The sequence below is a fragment of the Photinus pyralis genome, unplaced genomic scaffold, assembly GCF_008802855.1.
Source record: "Photinus pyralis isolate 1611_PpyrPB1 unplaced genomic scaffold, Ppyr1.3 Ppyr1.4_LG7, whole genome shotgun sequence".
Classification (NCBI taxonomy): domain Eukaryota; kingdom Metazoa; phylum Arthropoda; class Insecta; order Coleoptera; family Lampyridae; genus Photinus; species Photinus pyralis.
Window position 1 is genome coordinate 19,268,613 of NW_022170738.1, and position 19,901 is coordinate 19,288,513.

The window sequence follows — 19,901 nt, forward strand, 5'->3', positions numbered from 1 at the left end:
TGGTTGGTAATTGCACTCATTGTTGAAGAAAGTATCGTTATGCTGGGCCCACGTACGTACTGTTCTTAAAACAGAAACAAATACTATATTTTACCCATGCACCGAGGCAGAAAGCATACCTACGTCTGACTCCGATCAAGGCGTCACAGTGCCAGACCAAATGCTCGGTAGTTTCATCAACCTCACCACAGAACCTGCATGTGGGCTTGCTTTGTAGAGATGGGAATCTCCTTTATTCTTGTTGAGCCTTACTGAAACATGCCTCTCAGACAGGACGAAGTTTTGGTTCAGAGTTTCAGATATACCGAAACATGCTAGCTGAGTTTTAAGAGAAGCCTGTTCAGATGGAGCGGGCTGGGCAACAATAAATCGGAATTTTGCCCTTTAATTCAATTTACGTATATGTAAGGCTGTGTCCATATATTTCTTTATGGATCTATTCCAATTGGTTGAGTGTAACAGAGACTTTATTCTGATGCAAATTGTCAATTGAAATTCAAATAATAATGCAAGAATCATTACTTTGACAATAGGGAAGGTAACGTTTAAATGTTTATCCATATTTGTCCTATTGCATATATGCAGTAATAATAATCATAAATATGCATCGGTGACCATATGTTATCATAATCAATGAACTGCTTTAAGCAGGGAACTTAAACTCAAGTTATTGAATTGCCTGCCAACGCTTTACCCCAAATTTCTTAAACCGTTAGGGGAATATTGCAAATTTGCAAAATTTATTTATAACGAATAACATTTGAAAAAATTAGGTATGTCGCAAATACACATAATATAAATATAGGTTCAATAAAATTGTGACCTTAGATAGATAAATGAGGGAGATTGATGTTTTCAGACGATAGCAGAGTCTGCATCAATGAGGTGTGATTATTCTCGGTCATCATTTGCAGAAAATAAAATTCAATGATAGCGCATCATCACAGTTTATGTTCTAACATTTCCATTTCCAGTTCTCCTAACTGAAGCAAATTCTTCTGCATTGAAGTTTTTTGAACCAGATTATAATGCTGCTCGATCTCCTCCTGTAAAAATCCAATATGGCGCCCATAAGAAATAAGAATGTAAGAACCACCCTCTACAATGAAAAAAGTAGATTTTTTATCCGAAAATCGTGAATATCTTGGAAACGGCTCAACTTCATGGGCCCAACAAATTATCTTTTTTTTTGTCATAAAAAAAGCTGTTTCCCCCAAATTTCAGACGCCTACGACTTTTTTTCGCAAAAACAAACTTAGAAAAGGAAAAAAGTTTTTCCAGTTTTTCTCGGAAAAATGTTGAGTTTATGGGAAACAAGTGTAGAATCAAAAGTTGTTTTTATTCCCTAAAACTTAGGACATTTTGGTCTTAAATACAGCGTTCCACCCCGATTTCGAATCACTTGACCCGTTTTGGACCGGAAGATAATTTTTCTGTCAAAAAAATGTACACTGATCCAAGATAAGGATTTCTATCATGGTGATCTCGGAAACCATAGAAGATACAATGGTCAAATTAGGGAAATTCTAAAATAGATACTCAATGTTATAGATGTAGGGAATAAAATTTACGTTTTTAAATTTTGTTTCTAGAACTGATAGTTACGGAGATATTCACTTTAAAAAAATCCTATTTTCCCAAAATTTGTCAAAACCTAACTAAAAACGCTGTAATTTAGTTTTTTGATCTATTCTAGGTAAACAATTATCAGAACAACATTTTGTAGGGAATTTAATTACCTTGCAATGAGGTTATGGATGATTTGGTTCATCAGCTATCAAGGAAGGTGCGTGCTCACATCAGTTGTGAAATGTTTGCAATTCGGGGTCATTACTGTCTTGGGGGGACTGCTGAATTTTTAAAAAAAGAAAAGACCTTTCAAAGCGTAACACTGTCATTTGATCGTTTTTCAAATGCTGTCCAGAAAAATGGAGACGAATGGATTCCTCCTGACATGGGCCTCGTTGCAGCTGATGCACAATACCGTCATTTTTCACGGGAACTGTTCCTTCAGAGTTTAAGAAAGGCTATCAGCCGTATGCCATAGTAGAGATGGCGATGGATACTGAAGAATGTCAATTTTTACTCGATGAATTGAAAAGTCGCGTCAAGGATGAGCATCAGATCGATACAAGAACAATTAAATTCCGTCTACTGGAGAAGTTTGGGGAAGATATCCTTATTGTAAATGAATGGATATGAAATACTGACAACTGGTACAGTACCCTGATATCGCAGGAGAAAGAACTGAGAGTAGTTGAAAGTGGTAATTGTAGAAGACATTAGATCTCAGATGTACAGTACCTATCACTGAATACCCGCTCACTGACAAATTTCGGAATGATGTTGAAACAGTGGTATAAACTCCAAATTCAAGCCAAAACTGGAAAATAATTAGTGAATGTTTTTAGATACAATGTGGAGTCACAATAGCAAAAAAAAATTCGCTGTGGTTAACACAGATACCACCTGCGCATGCGTGAGTATGCCCTTTTACGTCTAAGAAGATGTGTAGCAAATTTGCTTCCAATCGGTTCAGCCAGAAATGAAACGGACCGACATCATCAAGATTTGTTTGATTTGGATTCGTAGTGCCTGAAAACCTGTATTTCCGTAAAAAATTGGGGGTCATTTTTTACCCCAATGCAATACCCCCCTTTACTAACGTGCTGGTGGTAAAAATGCGCCATTGTGGCCCTTTGTCCGTCTGTCTATCCCCACTGATGTGTCGTTACTCGATCTTTATTAACAGCTATTGTTTTACTTTTTTCGGTATTTGGTTCATTATGGTGTCGAAGCTGGCACCAAGGAAGGAATTTTTTCTGAGCAACTTCCGAAAAAGTGGATCATTTTGAACCAGAGAGACTCAAATTTTTAATCTAAACCCCAATTTGATTTAGGAAACAGTCAACTGCAATGATAGCGAAATAGAAAATTGACTGTTGGCAGCCATGGTTATTACTTTATCTATATTAATAAAAATGAATGTGTGTCTGTCTATAATGTCTCCTATGCTTGCCTAAACTGTCCATTCGATTGCAATAAAACTTTGGGGAATAGTTGGAAAGTTTTCTATGTAAATAAAACTTGCCTGCTTGTCTTTATAAAAATCGGGGAAAAAACCAGTCAAAGAGGTTTACTGGGACAGGACGCGACTTCGACTGATAGATGATAAGAGGTACACCGGATCTGCTAGTTTATCATATGCACATGTTACCCAAAAGAAATGAATTGCGCATGCGCAGAGCCAACTTTTTTATGTATGGGCGAATGCTTGTTTTCTTAAAGAAGGTGCTTCGTATAAAATCAAGTTGAAATGTGTCCAAAAAAAAACTGGTCTGCGCATGCGCAGCACATAACGATCTTAATTTTGCACGTTTTTTTCTGATATTTTAACCAGAGCTGTTTCTTATACCTAGAAGTAAATTGAAATCATGTATGAAAAACCCATTGCGCATGCGCAATTAAAATTTATTTGTGAACCACTTTTCTAAAATTTAATTGAAACCACATGTTACAAAATGGATTGTGTATGTGCAAAGCGAACTCTTTCAGTTGCATGTGAATTTTTTCTAAATGCATTTCAAATAACTGTTGGTCATTTTGTATGTAATTAAATTCCCTACAAATTTTATTCTGATACTTAATTGTTTCCTAGAATGGTCACTGAATTACAGCTTTCTAATGTTAGAAGTGTGACAAATTTCCGGAAAATATGACTTTTTCATTTCTCAAAAAGCACCCTAACGAAGATATACCTATGCGAAAATCTGCAGAAAGTGCCAATTTTTTTCAGTTTTTTCAATACGGCGGTTGAGAGGAATTATGCATTTTGAATTTTAAACATCTACTAACGTCCTAGAAACATCAAAAATGTAGAACTAGCGGACTGTTTGTAAGGTAACCTCCCTCTTTTTGTCTCTATTCACTGGACTATTCTAAGTTGCTGGAAAAACCTCTCTGGATAGTTTTGCAACTGTATAGGTGATGAAATTCCCTGTAGTCCTTTCTATACCTGTTGATGTACTCCATACTTTAACAAAGTGTTAATATATGGATAATCTTCTGAAAGAAGAGCAATTCGCGATAAATCGCTTGCAAGCCTGAGTGCACCCTTTAGCGCATTTTTCATGCGTAGATCAGTACTTCCTAAACGGTTAGAGGAACGGAATATTTATGTGGACCAAAGAAAATATGTTAATCGAACCATTTTTATGGTTAAAGGAATATCTTCCTCTATTCCAACTTCGATGGAAAATGCGCTAAAAACTTATGATTGTAATACAAAGTCACTTTTATGTTTGTTAAAAATATATTATGAACCCAACAGTTTCTTCTATTTGTTTGAGACTTTTCTTCACACAAAACGAAAATGAAAACAGCATCTTCTTCTCCAGAGGACCACATTTTGTTATGTTGGTACAGCTACTACCTGCCCAAGATATGTCTCGACTTGGCAGCATAGATTCTTCGTCGTACTAGATATAGAGTATGCGTATGATTAGATAATTGCACCGCCCTCTCTAGTGTGCGATAGTCTTTTGAGAAGGTCTTAATTTGTTTCATTCAATTTCGACATTTTAACTAGGGATGAGACTGACCCCTACTTTATGCCGATATATCCTAGCTAGAACATTGTCATTTATCCTGTTCCATGGTCTATAGATTGTGTACAAGATGGTCAAATTAGAATGGCAGGCGACTACATCTCCAAAAGTACCTAATAAATAATATGAACTTTCATTTATAATTTTCTTGTAGTCACGAGAAACGGTCAGCAATTAGATAATTGGAGGTCGAAGGGGGCGGCGAATGACGGTAGCACAGGATGACCATTGAAGATATTTTTTAAAACTATGTCGACTAATTATTTCGAAAGATCAATAGGACAAGGTTACAAAAATCTCTTAGTTCTTGTTACGAATAGTTTATGTTTATGCGCAATCGCATTTTTGTTTATTCTATATATGGGGAATTCATTCGTTGTAATGATGTTGACCTTGCCTTTTACACCAATGTAGATCTCAGAAAATGGATCGATTGAACGTAAAATTGCGAACTTCTTGTACCTTTTGATCTACTGACTGAATATCAATCCGGCTCGAAGGACCATGTAATTTTTCTGTGTGGTTTATTCAACATCATTACAACGAATGAATTCCCCATACATAGAATAAACAAAAATGCGATTGCGCATAAACATAAACTATTCGTAACAGTTCTTCTTCACTTACCTAGCAGTAATCTTTTGTAACATTGATATAAATAAACAATAAATAGTTTTATTTAGATTAATAAATTAATCCAATTACGGTGTTGTCATTGGGTAAAAGTGTATGTATTCTGACCAAGTGATCTATTTTTGTACCCATTTCTGCCAATAAAGCGAAGAGAAATGGCGCACTCGCATAAAAGAAAGAAAGAGAACAAATCAAACTTTTGCATCAAATAGGCTCCGTTTTGTAGGGAGTAAAATAATTTTGACATTTAAAAATTCCCAAATATCATCCTGGGGCACATCGTGAAGTAGCATATGGGTATGGAGCATAGGAAACATTTTTCCACATTGTTAGATACACACGTAGTTAGGCCTCATGTTCCAACCCTTTGTACTATCAATAATACTAATAATAATAATATTATTCTGGACACATGCTAATCCGGAAGCGCTAATATCAGAATGATAGGTGATGTAAAATACCTTTCGGCTCAGCCTATCAGGTGGTGGTTGATTTCTTTAACCGCATTAAGACATAAAAGGGTCTGCTATTTTTTTCCAATATGGCGAAATTGGCTGATTCACGAACTTTACCGAGATATTTATGAGTTACAGTAACCCTTAAAGTTTGGTCAAAATCTGTTGGAAGTGATATATACAGGGTGGGGCAGGGAAGTATCCCTAACTTTGAAGGTAAATTTAAAAAAAACGAAACAAAAAGTTAAAATACAAATTTACATCTAATGTGATGACGCAAAAATATTTTGGTGTGTACAGAATGCTGCATAGACATGGTATGAGACGACACAACTTTGCTTTTTTAAATGGAACACTATTTTATTATAATTATGGACTAATTTTGCGTACTTTTTGTTGAGCATCATGCGAGGCATCATGTATACAAAACAAATGTTTTTCAAAAATTTAACATTTGTCAGAGGCATCGCCAGGTATCGTACTAATTGGAATTGGACACCGTGTATATGTGTATATGACGATACTAGATGTGTGAAGCGGTAGAAAATGGCTTATCTTTAGTGTATTCTGAGATATACAGTGTGTATCAGTCATCTAGGCATCTGGTGTATCAGTTCAATGGAATAAGTTCAATAATAATAATAATGGGGGTTTGTTAAAAAAAACGATAGGAGATGTCGATCTGTATTTTCAATTGCGCATTTTTTCCAACAAAAACTTTTTCTACATGGTGTATCATGCAACAATGACCTACTTTATTATTGTGAATACAATACCCTGTATTTATGCCATTTTTGCATCTGTCAAAACAGTTCAGTTTCATGTGTTCATGTAGTTCACACCGACAACTGCTGTCATGCAAATTGCTGAAGCCAAAAATGTAATAATATAGAGGGTGTAATAATTGCCCATGAACACACTTTCATTTGTCTGCTATCGAATTAACCCATATGCTGAGAAAAAAATAATTAGGTACTTTTTATACAGACTGCAGGTTGTATAATCGGTCTTTGATCGAGTATGTTCTAAGAAGCTGACAAGGACGCTGTGTTCTGTTTTTGTTGAGGCGTACAATCCAGGATTTATGGTAACTTGTGTGTCTGCATTGATTTCATATCATACCGATCGGCTTTTGTTGCCGATCATAGGTCCATTATACAAACTGCATGGAAGTATATGCAGAGTTGATGACACCTCATCTCAAGCAATTGAATCTTTACCGAATGAACGATAGGAGGACTATACACTATTTGTGTTTAATTCACAAAATTATAAAATCTGGCGTGCCCCCATACTTACAGTCCAAAATACGTTTTCGGAGAGATTTACATGATCGTCAACTTAGAAATACAAACGATATTCAAATACCTGCACATCGATTGCAAAGCTACAAATCTTCGTTTACATACATGTCAGCATTTTTGTACAATAAGCTGCCTGATGAATACAAATCATTGAATAGCTATCAATTTAAGCGCAAAGTAAAAATTATGATTTACAATGAATAATAATTAGACCTTTAAGTATAGCAAGTTTCTGTTACCTAATCTTTCTATATGTTACCTTCTATATACTTCTTTTAGATATTATGTACACACGTGGAGAAACTTTGTCATTTTTGTCAATCTGTCTTCGTCTAAGATTTCATTTATTTTCTTTTCATGTAGTCTCGTACAACTCAAGTTATTGAAATAGTATACCTTTTTTAGTTTATGTTATTTTCAATCAGTATTTTGTAATTGTAAATTGTAATTCTGCTGGTTGGGAAAAACAGCTTACAGCTGGTCTCCGCCAGGATAATAAAGTATTATTATTATTATTATTTAAGTGTCATAAAATCTGTATTTTTAATTTAATATTGATAGCTAAAATGTAACATAAGAAAAAGGTGCTAATTTATTTTTTTTAATTTTTTTTTTTATTATCTTGTGCTGGGCCCTCAACAGGCTTGCACCCAATTACTGAGTGACCCACATAATGCTTTTTAGAGGTGCTTCTGCAGAAGGTCTTAAGTTATAATGTATAATACCTACTGCATCGGATCTAGTTTAAGGCAAACATCTGCCGGATTCGATGTGGAGTTCCCAGATTGTCCAATACCAAGTATTTCCACCATTACAAGAATAGTACACGGATTTAAAAACACAGGCTGTGTAAGGATAGCCCATGAGAGATGTGTCAGAGCACCACACAAAGTTGATGAAGATAAAAGAATTAATATTTTAGCTTCAGTCGAAAATAATCGAAGACTCTCCACTCATACGCTAGCAGTTGAATATGAAATCAGTCAATCATCAGATGTTATAAGTATTGAAGACTTCTAAACAATGATCAAGAACAAAGGACACAATTTTGTGAACTTATGGTCAAAAAAATAAAGAAGAATTTTTAAATAAAATTTGTTTTACTGACGAGGCCACATTCACTTATAATGGTGAGATAAATTCCCAAAACTGCAAGTATTAGTCTAGAGAAAACCATAATCTAATTAACGCATCAAGAACTCTGTATCCCCAGAAAGTTAACACTTGGGCAGGTATGATTGGAAACCACATTATTGGTCCATTCTACTTGAATGGAAACGTAACAAGTGCTACCTGTTTGGAACTATTACGGAAAAGAGTGTGAACAGCAATTACAGTCTTGAATTTGGGAGCAATTTCAACATGATGCCGCTCCAGCCCATTATTCCTATGTTGCACTACATTTGGGCGCCATTGGATCGTTCAGAGGCCAGGTTGGAGTTACCTCAAGACCAAAGTGTACATTGGTGTAGAAACTGTAATCGAGCTCAAAAACAGAATCACTACAGCTTCACAAGAAATCACTCCAAATCAAGTTCGAAATGTAATAAACAGTTATGACCATTTGGGCCATCGTCTTGCCGTTAACGGTGGAGTGTTTTAAAAGTTAATGTAATTTGTTTAATGAATTAGTTTATTATGTATTTATTAGTTTCATTTTTTCTTGTTGTATTTCTGTACTGATTAAACATAATGCCATTAAGGCCAACGCGCACTTACGCCTTTTTCGTTCACATTCCATTTTAAAAAACTCAACTTGATTCTATTGAAATTCAAAGTTAGATGTTAAAAAGTTAAAAATTCTCACGGTATATTCTGTTTACCTTGCTCGCCATTCTAGGAAAAGCTTGATGCCTCCATTGTGTTCCATTAGAACAAGTGCGTTTTTGTCGATATTTTGAGAATGCGACTGTCAATTGTTTTTCTGTTCTTTCCAGCGTAAAAAACACACTAGTTCTCTAATTTAACTGACCTTGTATCTCTTATAATTAGCAATAGTGCCGACTTAATTTTGAAGACTGTTAGAATGAGCGGTATGAATATAAAATTTTGGTGGGTGATATTATGAGTGAAAATGAAACGAATGCATTAAAAATAATTGTTTTACCACCCTCATATAAATTATGGAAAACAAAGCATCAGGAATAAAATAAAAGTCAAAAATGTATACCAGGTATACCGTTCTGAAATTTATGGTCACTTCCAGTTAAAGTGGATCCAATTTTACGAAAAGTATAGGAGTGAACTAAGTTTGGTTAAATTTTTTTTTTTTTCATTTATTTATTTTCCCTCTTGCTCTGGGCCCTCAACAGGCTTGCGCCCAATTACAGATACAGTTGAAGTTACAAAAAACAAAAAATAATTGGCAATAGTTTCAGAGGGAAATTCAAAATTAATACTCAAACCTTCATATGATACAGATACAGTAGAATCTTGATATTCTGACACGTATGAGACCTCGCATGATTTTTTACCTCAATGCAATACCTCCCTTACTAACGTGCGGGTAGTAAAAATTACCAATTTCACTATGAATGTATGTACAGTCATTGACAAAAGTAATGATCGCCATATGGGTAAATCCTGTAGCATATGCAACGAACATTTGAATATATTGTGCAACTTGGAAGTGCGAACCAACAAATTAAGGTATCTCCTCCTTGAAGAAACTGACGGAGCCCGATGTAATTGTCATGTTGGTTGCTTATGCTGCAGAGTTTATCTATGAGGCGATCATATTGCTTTTGTCAATGGTCTTACATACGATGAAAATGCTTACAAATTATGCAAGGAAATACAAAATATACACAAATACGTCATTTTACATTTTAATGAAAATCTCCGCACATCTTTTTCAGAAATAATTCAATTCTCACTGAAATATGGTGCAATTGGGGAAAGATTCATGATTCACCAGACGCATGTATGGTTTCAACAAAATTGAATCCCATGAAAGATTCGGCTCAAAAAAGAACCAATGTATTGATACTCTCTTTTTTAGTCAATTTCATCATAAGACTCCGCTAGAGTGTGTATATTTCGCATAAATACCGCCCAAACTGTGGTATTTTACGTTTGTATTTTCAGTTTTGGGGTGTAATACGATTTTGTTTGCGCGAAATATGTAATAAAAAGGAGTGGTTACTATTTAAAGAAATATGCCCCTCCCCTTGACCATGTAAAGTACGCCACTGATCACAAATTTTAAGTAGGTAGATTGGTAGCAAACTTTTTATAATTTTGGAATCTTATTTATTCAGTGTTCAAGATAAAATTTCCACCCTGTATATTCCGAGGTCTATTCCAACGTCTGCCACTATGTAACTGTATTAAAATGCTGGTGCACCTTCCAAAAACCAAGCAAACTCTAATTCATGAATGCATGATAAATATTGATGACTGCAATTACCAACCATATCCTCTCAATCCTTGAGTAAACATATACAGAAAATGACACTGGACCAATCTTTAATGTGAGATTTTGTGTCGATCAACCGATCGCACAAAGCAATGTACTTGTTTATTCGGGGTCGCTAGTTATGTTTAAATAGCTAAAAGGAATATGTAATTAATGCTTTTTCATCTGCAGTTTCTCCAGCTGGTGTAAATGGTGGATACTATCAAGGAGGCGCTCTACCCGTCCAGCAGGCACATTCAACAACACCACATGAAGTACCCCACACAGTCGCACCCAGTGCTGCACCTCAAACACCTCAACCTCAACCTCCCGCAGGTCCCGTTATTCCACCACATTTAGTAAGTATTAATTATGTGCAAATTGGTCCGTTCAGCATTGCGGCATACTAAATTTGCGATTAAAATAAATTTAAATATTTTTTATCGCTTTGGATATGCAAAACAACTGAATAGCTGCATCGAGAGCTGCATTAACTGATCAAGATCATTTGTAGACAAAAATGATGTGTTAATATGTGTAATCTACAGATCTAGGTTCCTCATTTTACATTTATCGTCGATTACGAATTTATTATGTTAAGAATATTAAAAACTACTGACATGAAGTACGTTCATGTATAATTAATCTTGAGTTTTATGATAGTAGTATAACTAAAGTGTATGCAGCGGAATGGGAGAAAGGTTTGGTTAAGATATAGTCTCTGATGGAATCTTTTTATTATATTCCTATTGGGTGACTTTAATTATCATGTCATTATGCAAGATACCAACATATGGATTGTGAATGGTTATTATAAGGTACTACATGAGACTAGTGTAGATTCTGTGATCTTAATCTTATTTTGTTCACCTGATGTGATTTCAGGCTCAGAAACTAAAGGATCGACATTTGACAGGCTTGCAACATTTGTTGACATACGTAATCAACAATTTTTTTATTTTGTGCGGTTGGTACCACGAGATAGATAGATAACATTTTTGCGAATAATTGAATATTGTTAAAAATGGTAATTCTTTACTGTGATCTATGTATGAAAAGGTAGGCTAGTAGTATATTATCGAACCCGGCTTTTAGTTGTTAACAAATATCATGAGTGTAGCAATATAATTTAATTTCACATACTACAACTTTGATATTTCAGCTTTTCCCTTTGTTATTTTCAGTCTTCCTCTTAATTTTATTGTTGTGTTATTGAAATTACTTTTATTTTCTTCTGATTTGATCCTTTGTCGTTTCTTCTAACTTCTGCTATTCTTTCAAAGGTCTATCTTATTTCCAACTTACATTTTATGTTATGTATCTCTTGGTTGCTTCAGGAATTAATATTAAATGGTGACTTGTTTAAATTTAGGCTGCTCTGTTCCTTCCCAATAGAACCATATAAACTTATTCTGTGGTATAAAGATCAATTCCTGTTTAATATATCTTTCCCAAGACAGAGTTAAGTGTAGGCAAATGGTTACAAACTGTTGTAAGACAACAATCAATCAAAAACTTGAAAGCTGTTGTATGTGTAAATAATAATAAGACGTACCTCATGGAACACAATCCAAACTCATTCATTCGTCATTAATAAGCTAACACGTTTTTACTTTTTGTTGTTTGAACAGGATATACTATGCGATCAAAAATGAGTTGCTGTCGAGTCGCCTTTTAAATTTTTGTTTACATGGAAAATCGTATTTAACTTGAACTTCCAAAGGCGACTCGACAGCAACTCATTTTTGATCGCCCGTTATTAAGTAGAAAGTTATATGGATCTGTTGAGAAACCAAAGCTGCTGGGTATCGAAAAGCTTGTACAGTTCAGCATATTTCACAGGGAATCCATGCTTTTTGGCCTACATAATATCACATACGGGTATACAGCAATTCTTAGGCGGCGTCATTGTCGTTCCATGTTTTGAACTAAACTATGCAATAACTGCAATTGAAAAAGCAGGAAACATCCACAAAAGATAAAAGTGGATAAAAAAATACCAAATATTTCGGTTTTGAGTTTGAGGGGTTTGACGGCCGACGAACGATATGGTAACATAAATTGGTAATCACATCTGTATTCGCAATGCGTGACCGACATCTTACGGTTGGGCCAGTAACTTGGGTAGCATGTATTAAGAATTTTCTTAAAAATTTTATTTATTCCGTGGTCAGCTGGATTATGTACTACTTAGCAATGCTCAAGGCGAGATTATCGAAATCAAATGTACCACATATTCGAAACAACTTGCCCTGCTAAATATTAATGTTCATTATTTCCTGGTTCAATTACATAGCATTACATTCATTTCAAAAAAGCAAATAAACAAAAATATTCAAGTGCAATTATTCAACAATCTGGACTTGTACAACTCGCCCTAAGATGAGTAACGCTCTGTAAAAAAGAAATAGCAGTGAACATTAACATCAGACCTGCAATGCCGAAAGAAATTCAATTAGAAATACACAATTTGATGACGGATGTCCAAACTGCAGCAACCAAGGAAAAGATACAAAATTAATTATACCTACACATTTTAAATCTGGACACGTGTGATGCCTTTTCGATACACTCCACTATACACTCAATCCTTAGTAATTTTGTAACTCATAGTGTCCATGGTAATGATTCTAGATTGAAAAGTTTATTATGTGTATCGTTTTGTAGATTGTCCAAATCTCAAAATGGTCGTAATGTTATGACCCAAAAATTATTTAACCATCTGCCTGATTGAAGTAATCTTGTATTACATCGCATGGAATACACTATTATTATTATGGTCAGTATTTCTTGTTAGAAAGGTCTAGCCTGGTTAACTAATCACACGGATTAAAATCAAGTAACAATTAGTGTCTGTCTGTATGTCGTTCGTCTTATTATTATTATTGTAGGCGAACATACTGCATCTAAATAATATAAACAAGTTTATTTATTTATTTATCTATCTATGAACATAACAGGTTGCCCCAATAACAATGTTTATGTATTAATTTAAAAAAAAATATTCGAAATTATAAGGAATATAAAAAAAATATGTTAAGAGTATTAAAATAAAAAAAGACAGGAAAACAAAAGAAAAAAGAAAATATGCTGTGAACATTTTTTGTTACAGTTCTTGAATATTGTCACACGATCTTGCAAACTGCCTTAGGGACGTATAAAAAATATCTATGGTGTTATTCCATAAATGCACACTATTATAAAGATGTAATGCTGCTAGCAATGCTTTACAATAATCTGTGTTGACGCGGGGGATTTAAAATAAATTTCGAGTTCAAGATGGTATATCATTTGGAACATAGAAGTTTTTTAAAAAGTCATTATGGCAAACATAAATGACAAGAACGTATTTTCCTCCCAATAATATTAATGCTAGGACCAGGAAAAAATACAGGTAGGCACGAGATCCTCACCCCATTCTCTTTCAAATGAGCCGCCTATCGTCGAAGTCTATAGTGAATAATAGTGGAGCGTATACAAATACAAGCAAATTTTGAAATGGGCATTAGTTTTACTTTTATTCGAAGTGTCTACATATGAAACTTTTTTAGATGCTTTCATAAGTAGCATTGCGCATTGTCTACATTAGAAATTTCATTGCACACCTTCATAAATAAAACATACAGCATGCGTAAACAGTAATTTTGAAACTGGTATTAGTTTTAGTTTCATTCAAGGTGCCTACATATGATATTTCGTTTAACTGCTTTCATAAATAAGAAAGTTGCCATTGCGCATGCACATTTTGAAAACGTCGTTTATTTTACTTATATTGGTAGTGTTTACATATAGAGTTTCATTTAAATATCTTTAGCATTGCCATTGCACATGCGCTAATCCAAATTTTTGACACTGCGCATGCGCAAAACCAAAAAATACCGATATGCACGGAATCGTTAGACCAAGCCCCTACAAATGAGCCCCATATGGCCCAAATCGGTACAGTGGTGTAGAAGGAGTATGTGTGATGGACGGATGACAAAGTGCAGCAGATAGCGATTTTTCACTTTGAGGAAAATACGCGAATAAAAGTGCCGGACCTCCAAGGTGAAAGTGAGTTTCCCTACGAGGAATTTTTATGGGGTTGGCACCTTAGATCTAACATATTAATATGGATGGAGCGATGCAGTTACACTATGTCGCCAACATGTTCTGATTCAACACTCGACGTACTTTTGTGCTGTATCTCTCTTGTCAACGTAAAAGATGATAGGCATAAAAATGCAGGTTGGGATGTTGGTGACAGTTTGTATGCATCTTTTAATTCTGAACAACCTTAAACTCTATACAGTTTTTTCTGTAAAATGTACAGGAGGGCAGGATTTTGCATCAAACTAATTTCCCATGTTAAATCCCTATGTTCCTACTTAATGTGCACAACCCGGTATATGATCTAAGGTTGGCACGTAAAACCAGTTGTTCAAATAACAGCAGCTTCCCATTTATCTACAGCGATAACTGTAAATTGCTGAGCAACTAATTTACGTAGGAAAATGCAATGTAATCTGGTATGAATAATTAATTATCAATTATAAAAGTACAATCAGTGACTGTAATTAGTTATAATGACAATACCACTGCTACTGATATTTACGTAATGCATCTGCATAATGGCATTAATTTAGCAAATAATGCAACGCGATCATGTAATCACTCTATGTGTAATGAACTAAAGAAGTAAATTACCATTATCAAGAGGAAGCGCCCCCAGTCACCAAACAAACAAAACAAGTGTACTTTCACTTTTTGCTCGCGAGGGATGATGACCCCTTTCACCACTCTTTACATAATCACATAATCATACAAGATTCATAACAACTCCTGTATTTCTTTCTTGCATAAAACTTGGCGGATTTTTACCTACAACTCTTGCTCTACTCACGCCCAGGAAATTGAGTTGTTCCTGGCATAGACTATTTTGGGAATTAAGAGTGAAGGAGAGGCACGTTTGTCTATCAACTACAACCAATATTATCTTTTGCTCATACAGGTGAACATACATTTTTACAGTGTAATTATCCCTATGCTCACTTTAAAAAAAGTCAAACTTCATTGGGCACTGTTGTACTTTACCTCTGAACTACCCTGTAATTAGTTTATTTGATGTTACTCATTTTTCTAAAGCGAGTATTGATTATAAAATATATTTTTCTTCAAATCGAATTTATTAAACGAGAATAAAGTGCAAACATTTAATTAATACTTGACAGGTGCCGATTTATTCATTTATTATTTTGTTTGTTACTCAGTTGTAAACGTTGATTAAAAAGACAAAACGCAAACGGGTAAACGTCATGTTTAAACGCTACTGACTTGTAAAACTGACAGCTGACCTGTAAAAATTTTACAAGTTAGTATTCTAGTAATTTCATTGGCCAGAATTAATGCGAAGTCTCTGTTACATGGATAACATGATATTTTAGACATTTCTTCGAGATCAATTTAAGAACTAATTATTTACGTTTACTATTGTTTACAAATGAGTAACAAATAAAATATTGTACATTATACGCCAGGTAATAGTTTTTAATGGCTCTAGGAGATGACAGGCTCGCCTGACGGTTCGCCAGTCAACTTCTCCTATCGCCAGTAAAAACTCACTTACCTGGCTAATAATGTAAAATACTATAACTAAGTCGACATTTACGGGATTCATAAACACGCAAGACCTTGCTAAAGTCAATGATACTTTGGACACCTATAAAAAATTTGGTATATGAGAAAGTCTGAGCATTTGAAACAAAAATAACCAGGGAAAAAAGTGGATGATGTGGGAAGTAAATACGACTGGAAGATCAAAATAGAAGTGAATTGTGATTGTGTACAATCAATTACAGTAGATATAATAAAAGAAATGAATAAAACTAAAAAAGTTGCATCCTTTATGGTAGATAAGGCTTTAAGAATTAAGAAAGTGTAATTTTATCGCAAGGAGAATTGCAACAGAAAACGAGTAGAGCAGTATGCTCGGCACCTTTCCATTGCACAATGGATTGAAGCGCATTTCCCTTTTGTTGTTGTTTATTTAAAAAACTATGGCCACATACACACCACTTTTATGGAACAACCTATATGCTTAAAAAATATTTTTGACTCATCTGTGTATGATAAATATGCTTTAGTCGTTATACTCGATACTCGCTATAAATGACACTGTATATAATCTTAAATGCTTTTGACATCTCACATAATAATTGTTCACTAGTAATAATAAAATACCACCATACATACTGCTGTGTGCAATGACCGAGAGAGAACAAACGTGCTCACAATCTTAGCGCACTACACTTTTTTTGTCTTAAACTTTTAAATTTTTTGGGACACGAGCAACATATTTTACTGCATTGAATTAGACTGGTCGGCCAAAACACGATGGCTGCTCGAATAATACACAAAAACTTCAATGAAACACCTTCATCTAAATTTCACATCTACTCAAACTTTCACTCTAAACACGGCTGATTTCTTGATTAAATTGTTATCAACTTACTTGACAAACAACTAACTTCAACAAAATTACCAAGAACAACTTTGTGTACACTAAAAAGCCAAACTTGGCACAAAATTTAGCGCAGAACGCGCATCTTTTAAACTCGGCCGCAAAATTAGCAAAACCTCCTTCTAACACCCACTTGAGTATTTAAAATCACTCTTCCACTTTCCAATATTTGAAAATTTTCCTCAGATTAACGACCTCATAGCAACACAACAGTCAATCAAACATCCGTTTCGTGTCCATTGTTAGCGTCCCGTATCCGAATTTGCACGCTAAATTATCTTATTTCAGAAAACACTGTTATTTTGACCGTTAAAACGTATTCTTATCGCTAATAAATTAAATCATCCTTTTAACAAAAGTAATAAAAGTGCCCATAAATTTAAACACTTAAATTATTTAAAAAATAACAAAATAAACAATAAATGGCCCTACATTTAACAACTATGAATCAATCTTCCCATAAATATTCAAATTAATGGTTATATTCTCTGTTGCAGCCTATTAGTACGCCGGATCCGGCCAATCACCATACCACTAAACCAGAACCATCAGAAGTACACTAACATCGCCACCAACAAATCACCTATTTTTACATGAGCTGGACTTTTCTGCAGCGTATGAATGAATTGTATGTAATTGCATTATTAGTTTGTTTAGTTCATCTTGAGGTATACATATCGTGGATTGGAAATGTCTACATCACATCATTTTAAGTTGTAATTGCTTCTTCATTTTATTTTCAAATCGCGAAAGTTTTGTACATGTATTTATCAATTTTTTTGCACATAGTATGCGCGTACGATTATTGTCTTCATTTTTATTTTATAGGGCTGTATATATTATATAGGTAAATATGAGTAATTTTTTTGTAACAAAACGCTCCCTCATTTTTCCTTTTGCGAAATGGATGTGATTTGAAAATAAAAACGTTCACTGTACAAAGAGATTACAATATAAAAAATGTTCATTTACGTTCGTATAAATGGCATTCACGCTTTTTCTGTATTCATTGTTCACAAGAAATTTCATAAGCAAGTTGAACAATTTTGAAGCGCGGGTTCGACAAAATGGTCATTTCGTACCGTTCTTCAGTAATTAAACAATTTCTTTATGAAATTTTTGTCTTTTTTTTAATTTAGAGAATATTAATGAGAGTGAAGAATTTTTCATGCCCTCCATACAAATGCGCTTCATAGTTTTCAATCCATCAACATGTAAAATTCTTCAATGATAGAGTTTACTTAAGTAAGGTACTTTTTAAAAAATGAAACATTTATTTCGTTGTGGTAATTTTTACAGGTTTTTGCAGCCATTGTGAATACAAATTTTATAAAGAAATATTTGATTACAATTTAAGATTATAATAATCGATTGTAAAAATTGTTCATTTAGAAAATAATTGCTAAAGTGTATGATTGCATACATAATCGCCTATAATTTTATGTTAAAAATTCTTTTAGGTAAATAAACTATGATGTTATAGAAATGGAAACGAAACTTTTGTTTTAAAGAAATGGTATGAAGTGATGCCAGTTAAATTAAGCTAAAACACAAACAAGTGAGGTGACAGTGCGCGGTATAGTTCTGTTTTCGTATAAAGTAGAGTTTTTAGTAAATTAGTGACATTTTGTGAATAATTTTAACAGTGATACTTTTGACAGATGCTATCGCACAGTGCATATCAATGTTCGTTTAGAATTCTTCTCAGAAAATTATCAGAAACATTCCAATGGAAATCTTTTATTAATGGTCAACCTAAACATTTTACGCCGAATGTTATTATGCATTGTGCCCTTCTAAACCAGCTAGAATCAGCATACGAATAAATCGAATGTAGGGCTACTGGACTTCCACAAAATTTTGAAATAAATATCTTATAAATAAGTTGGATCTTTAATTAGCAATGTTCTTTGTGATTGCACGCTTCTGTTTTAAGGATTATAGGTTTAATATGAATATTTACAGGTTCAGACTCAAAAACTCGATCTCACGATTTCCTTTGATTAACCTTGTTAAACAAAATTTTAAGATTTCTAGGGTATTTTACTCCTGCTTTCTACACTGCTACCTTCTGGTTTAATATTGTACCAAACAAAACCCCCTCCGAGCTGTAGGGTACAATTTATTTAATTTAACGTATTTATTTAATCACCCCTTCATGTTCATCTGAAAAGATTCTGGAGTATTGCTGCTTCGGGCGTCATATCAATGCCCTCCGGGACTGCATACAGCTTATTGTACACTGAAAGTGAACTAAAACATGTATTCCACCCACATGTTCTTTTTGCCATGTTATTAAACAGTCTCCGCTGGCATCCAACTGATTCTTTCATGCCAGCATTAGCACTTTCTGTATGGTTCTCTGTCTTTTCATCGAGCAGCTGGTTTCAAAAGCTTCTATCATAATTGTTCAGAGATTATTCTCCAAACTTTCGATCTCTACAGGACTTTTTACCTTCGAAAAACAGTCCACAAATATTTTCTTCAGGGACACCTTATACAGGGAATTTTTCTTAAATGTATGCATATGCCCTAGGTATGTTTTAAATAACCCCATGTCATTGCATGGAATAAATGGCTTTAGGCAGTCAACTACACGCAATGAAATTCTCCCCGTATTCAAAAGTTAAATGTTTTTTGTAACTACGTCATCACGAACGCGTATTTAATTAATTTTGTGCTTATTGTAAAACGCAAGGGAGTCTCGAGTAGGGACTTAATATTGAAGGGAGAAAGAATTTAATTTAAAAAACTCGTTTGACACGTGTAATGTTGGTTGCCTATAGTCATCTATTCCATGCATTAACATGGGTTTTTTTTAAGTGTACAGTGGCCCATATGTATACATTAAAAACATTCCCTGTATATGGGGTCGGTCGGTTTCCTCAAGCTGCCATACTTTTATGATTAATATTGATTTAATTTTATGATTTAATATTGAATGTATGATCAGAGAGAGGAGAGAGATATCTTACGACACATGCCAGTTTACACCTATGTCGCATG

The 19,901-nt window shown here is 34.2% G+C and overlaps 1 protein-coding gene and 1 long non-coding RNA gene across 3 annotated transcripts in view; both read left to right on the forward strand.

Moving 5' to 3' along the window:
* Positions 1-17,609, forward strand: part of LOC116177246 (C-terminal-binding protein) — a 64,667-nt gene extending 47,058 nt beyond the window's left edge. For both annotated transcript variants that reach the window (XM_031496164.1, XM_031496165.1), the window contains exons 3-4: positions 10,589-10,755; positions 17,393-17,609. In XM_031496164.1, coding sequence (XP_031352024.1) covers positions 10,589-10,755; positions 17,393-17,458 — 233 coding nt within the window. In that variant the 3' untranslated portion in view covers positions 17,459-17,609. The remainder of the gene's footprint in view (positions 1-10,588; positions 10,756-17,392) is intronic.
* Positions 676-5,220, forward strand: LOC116177247. The gene is made up of 3 exons (XR_004146633.1): positions 676-2,357; positions 2,412-4,716; positions 4,762-5,220. It is a non-coding gene; the product is annotated as an uncharacterized LOC116177247 (long non-coding RNA).
* Positions 17,610-19,901: the final 2,292 nt, after the last annotated feature.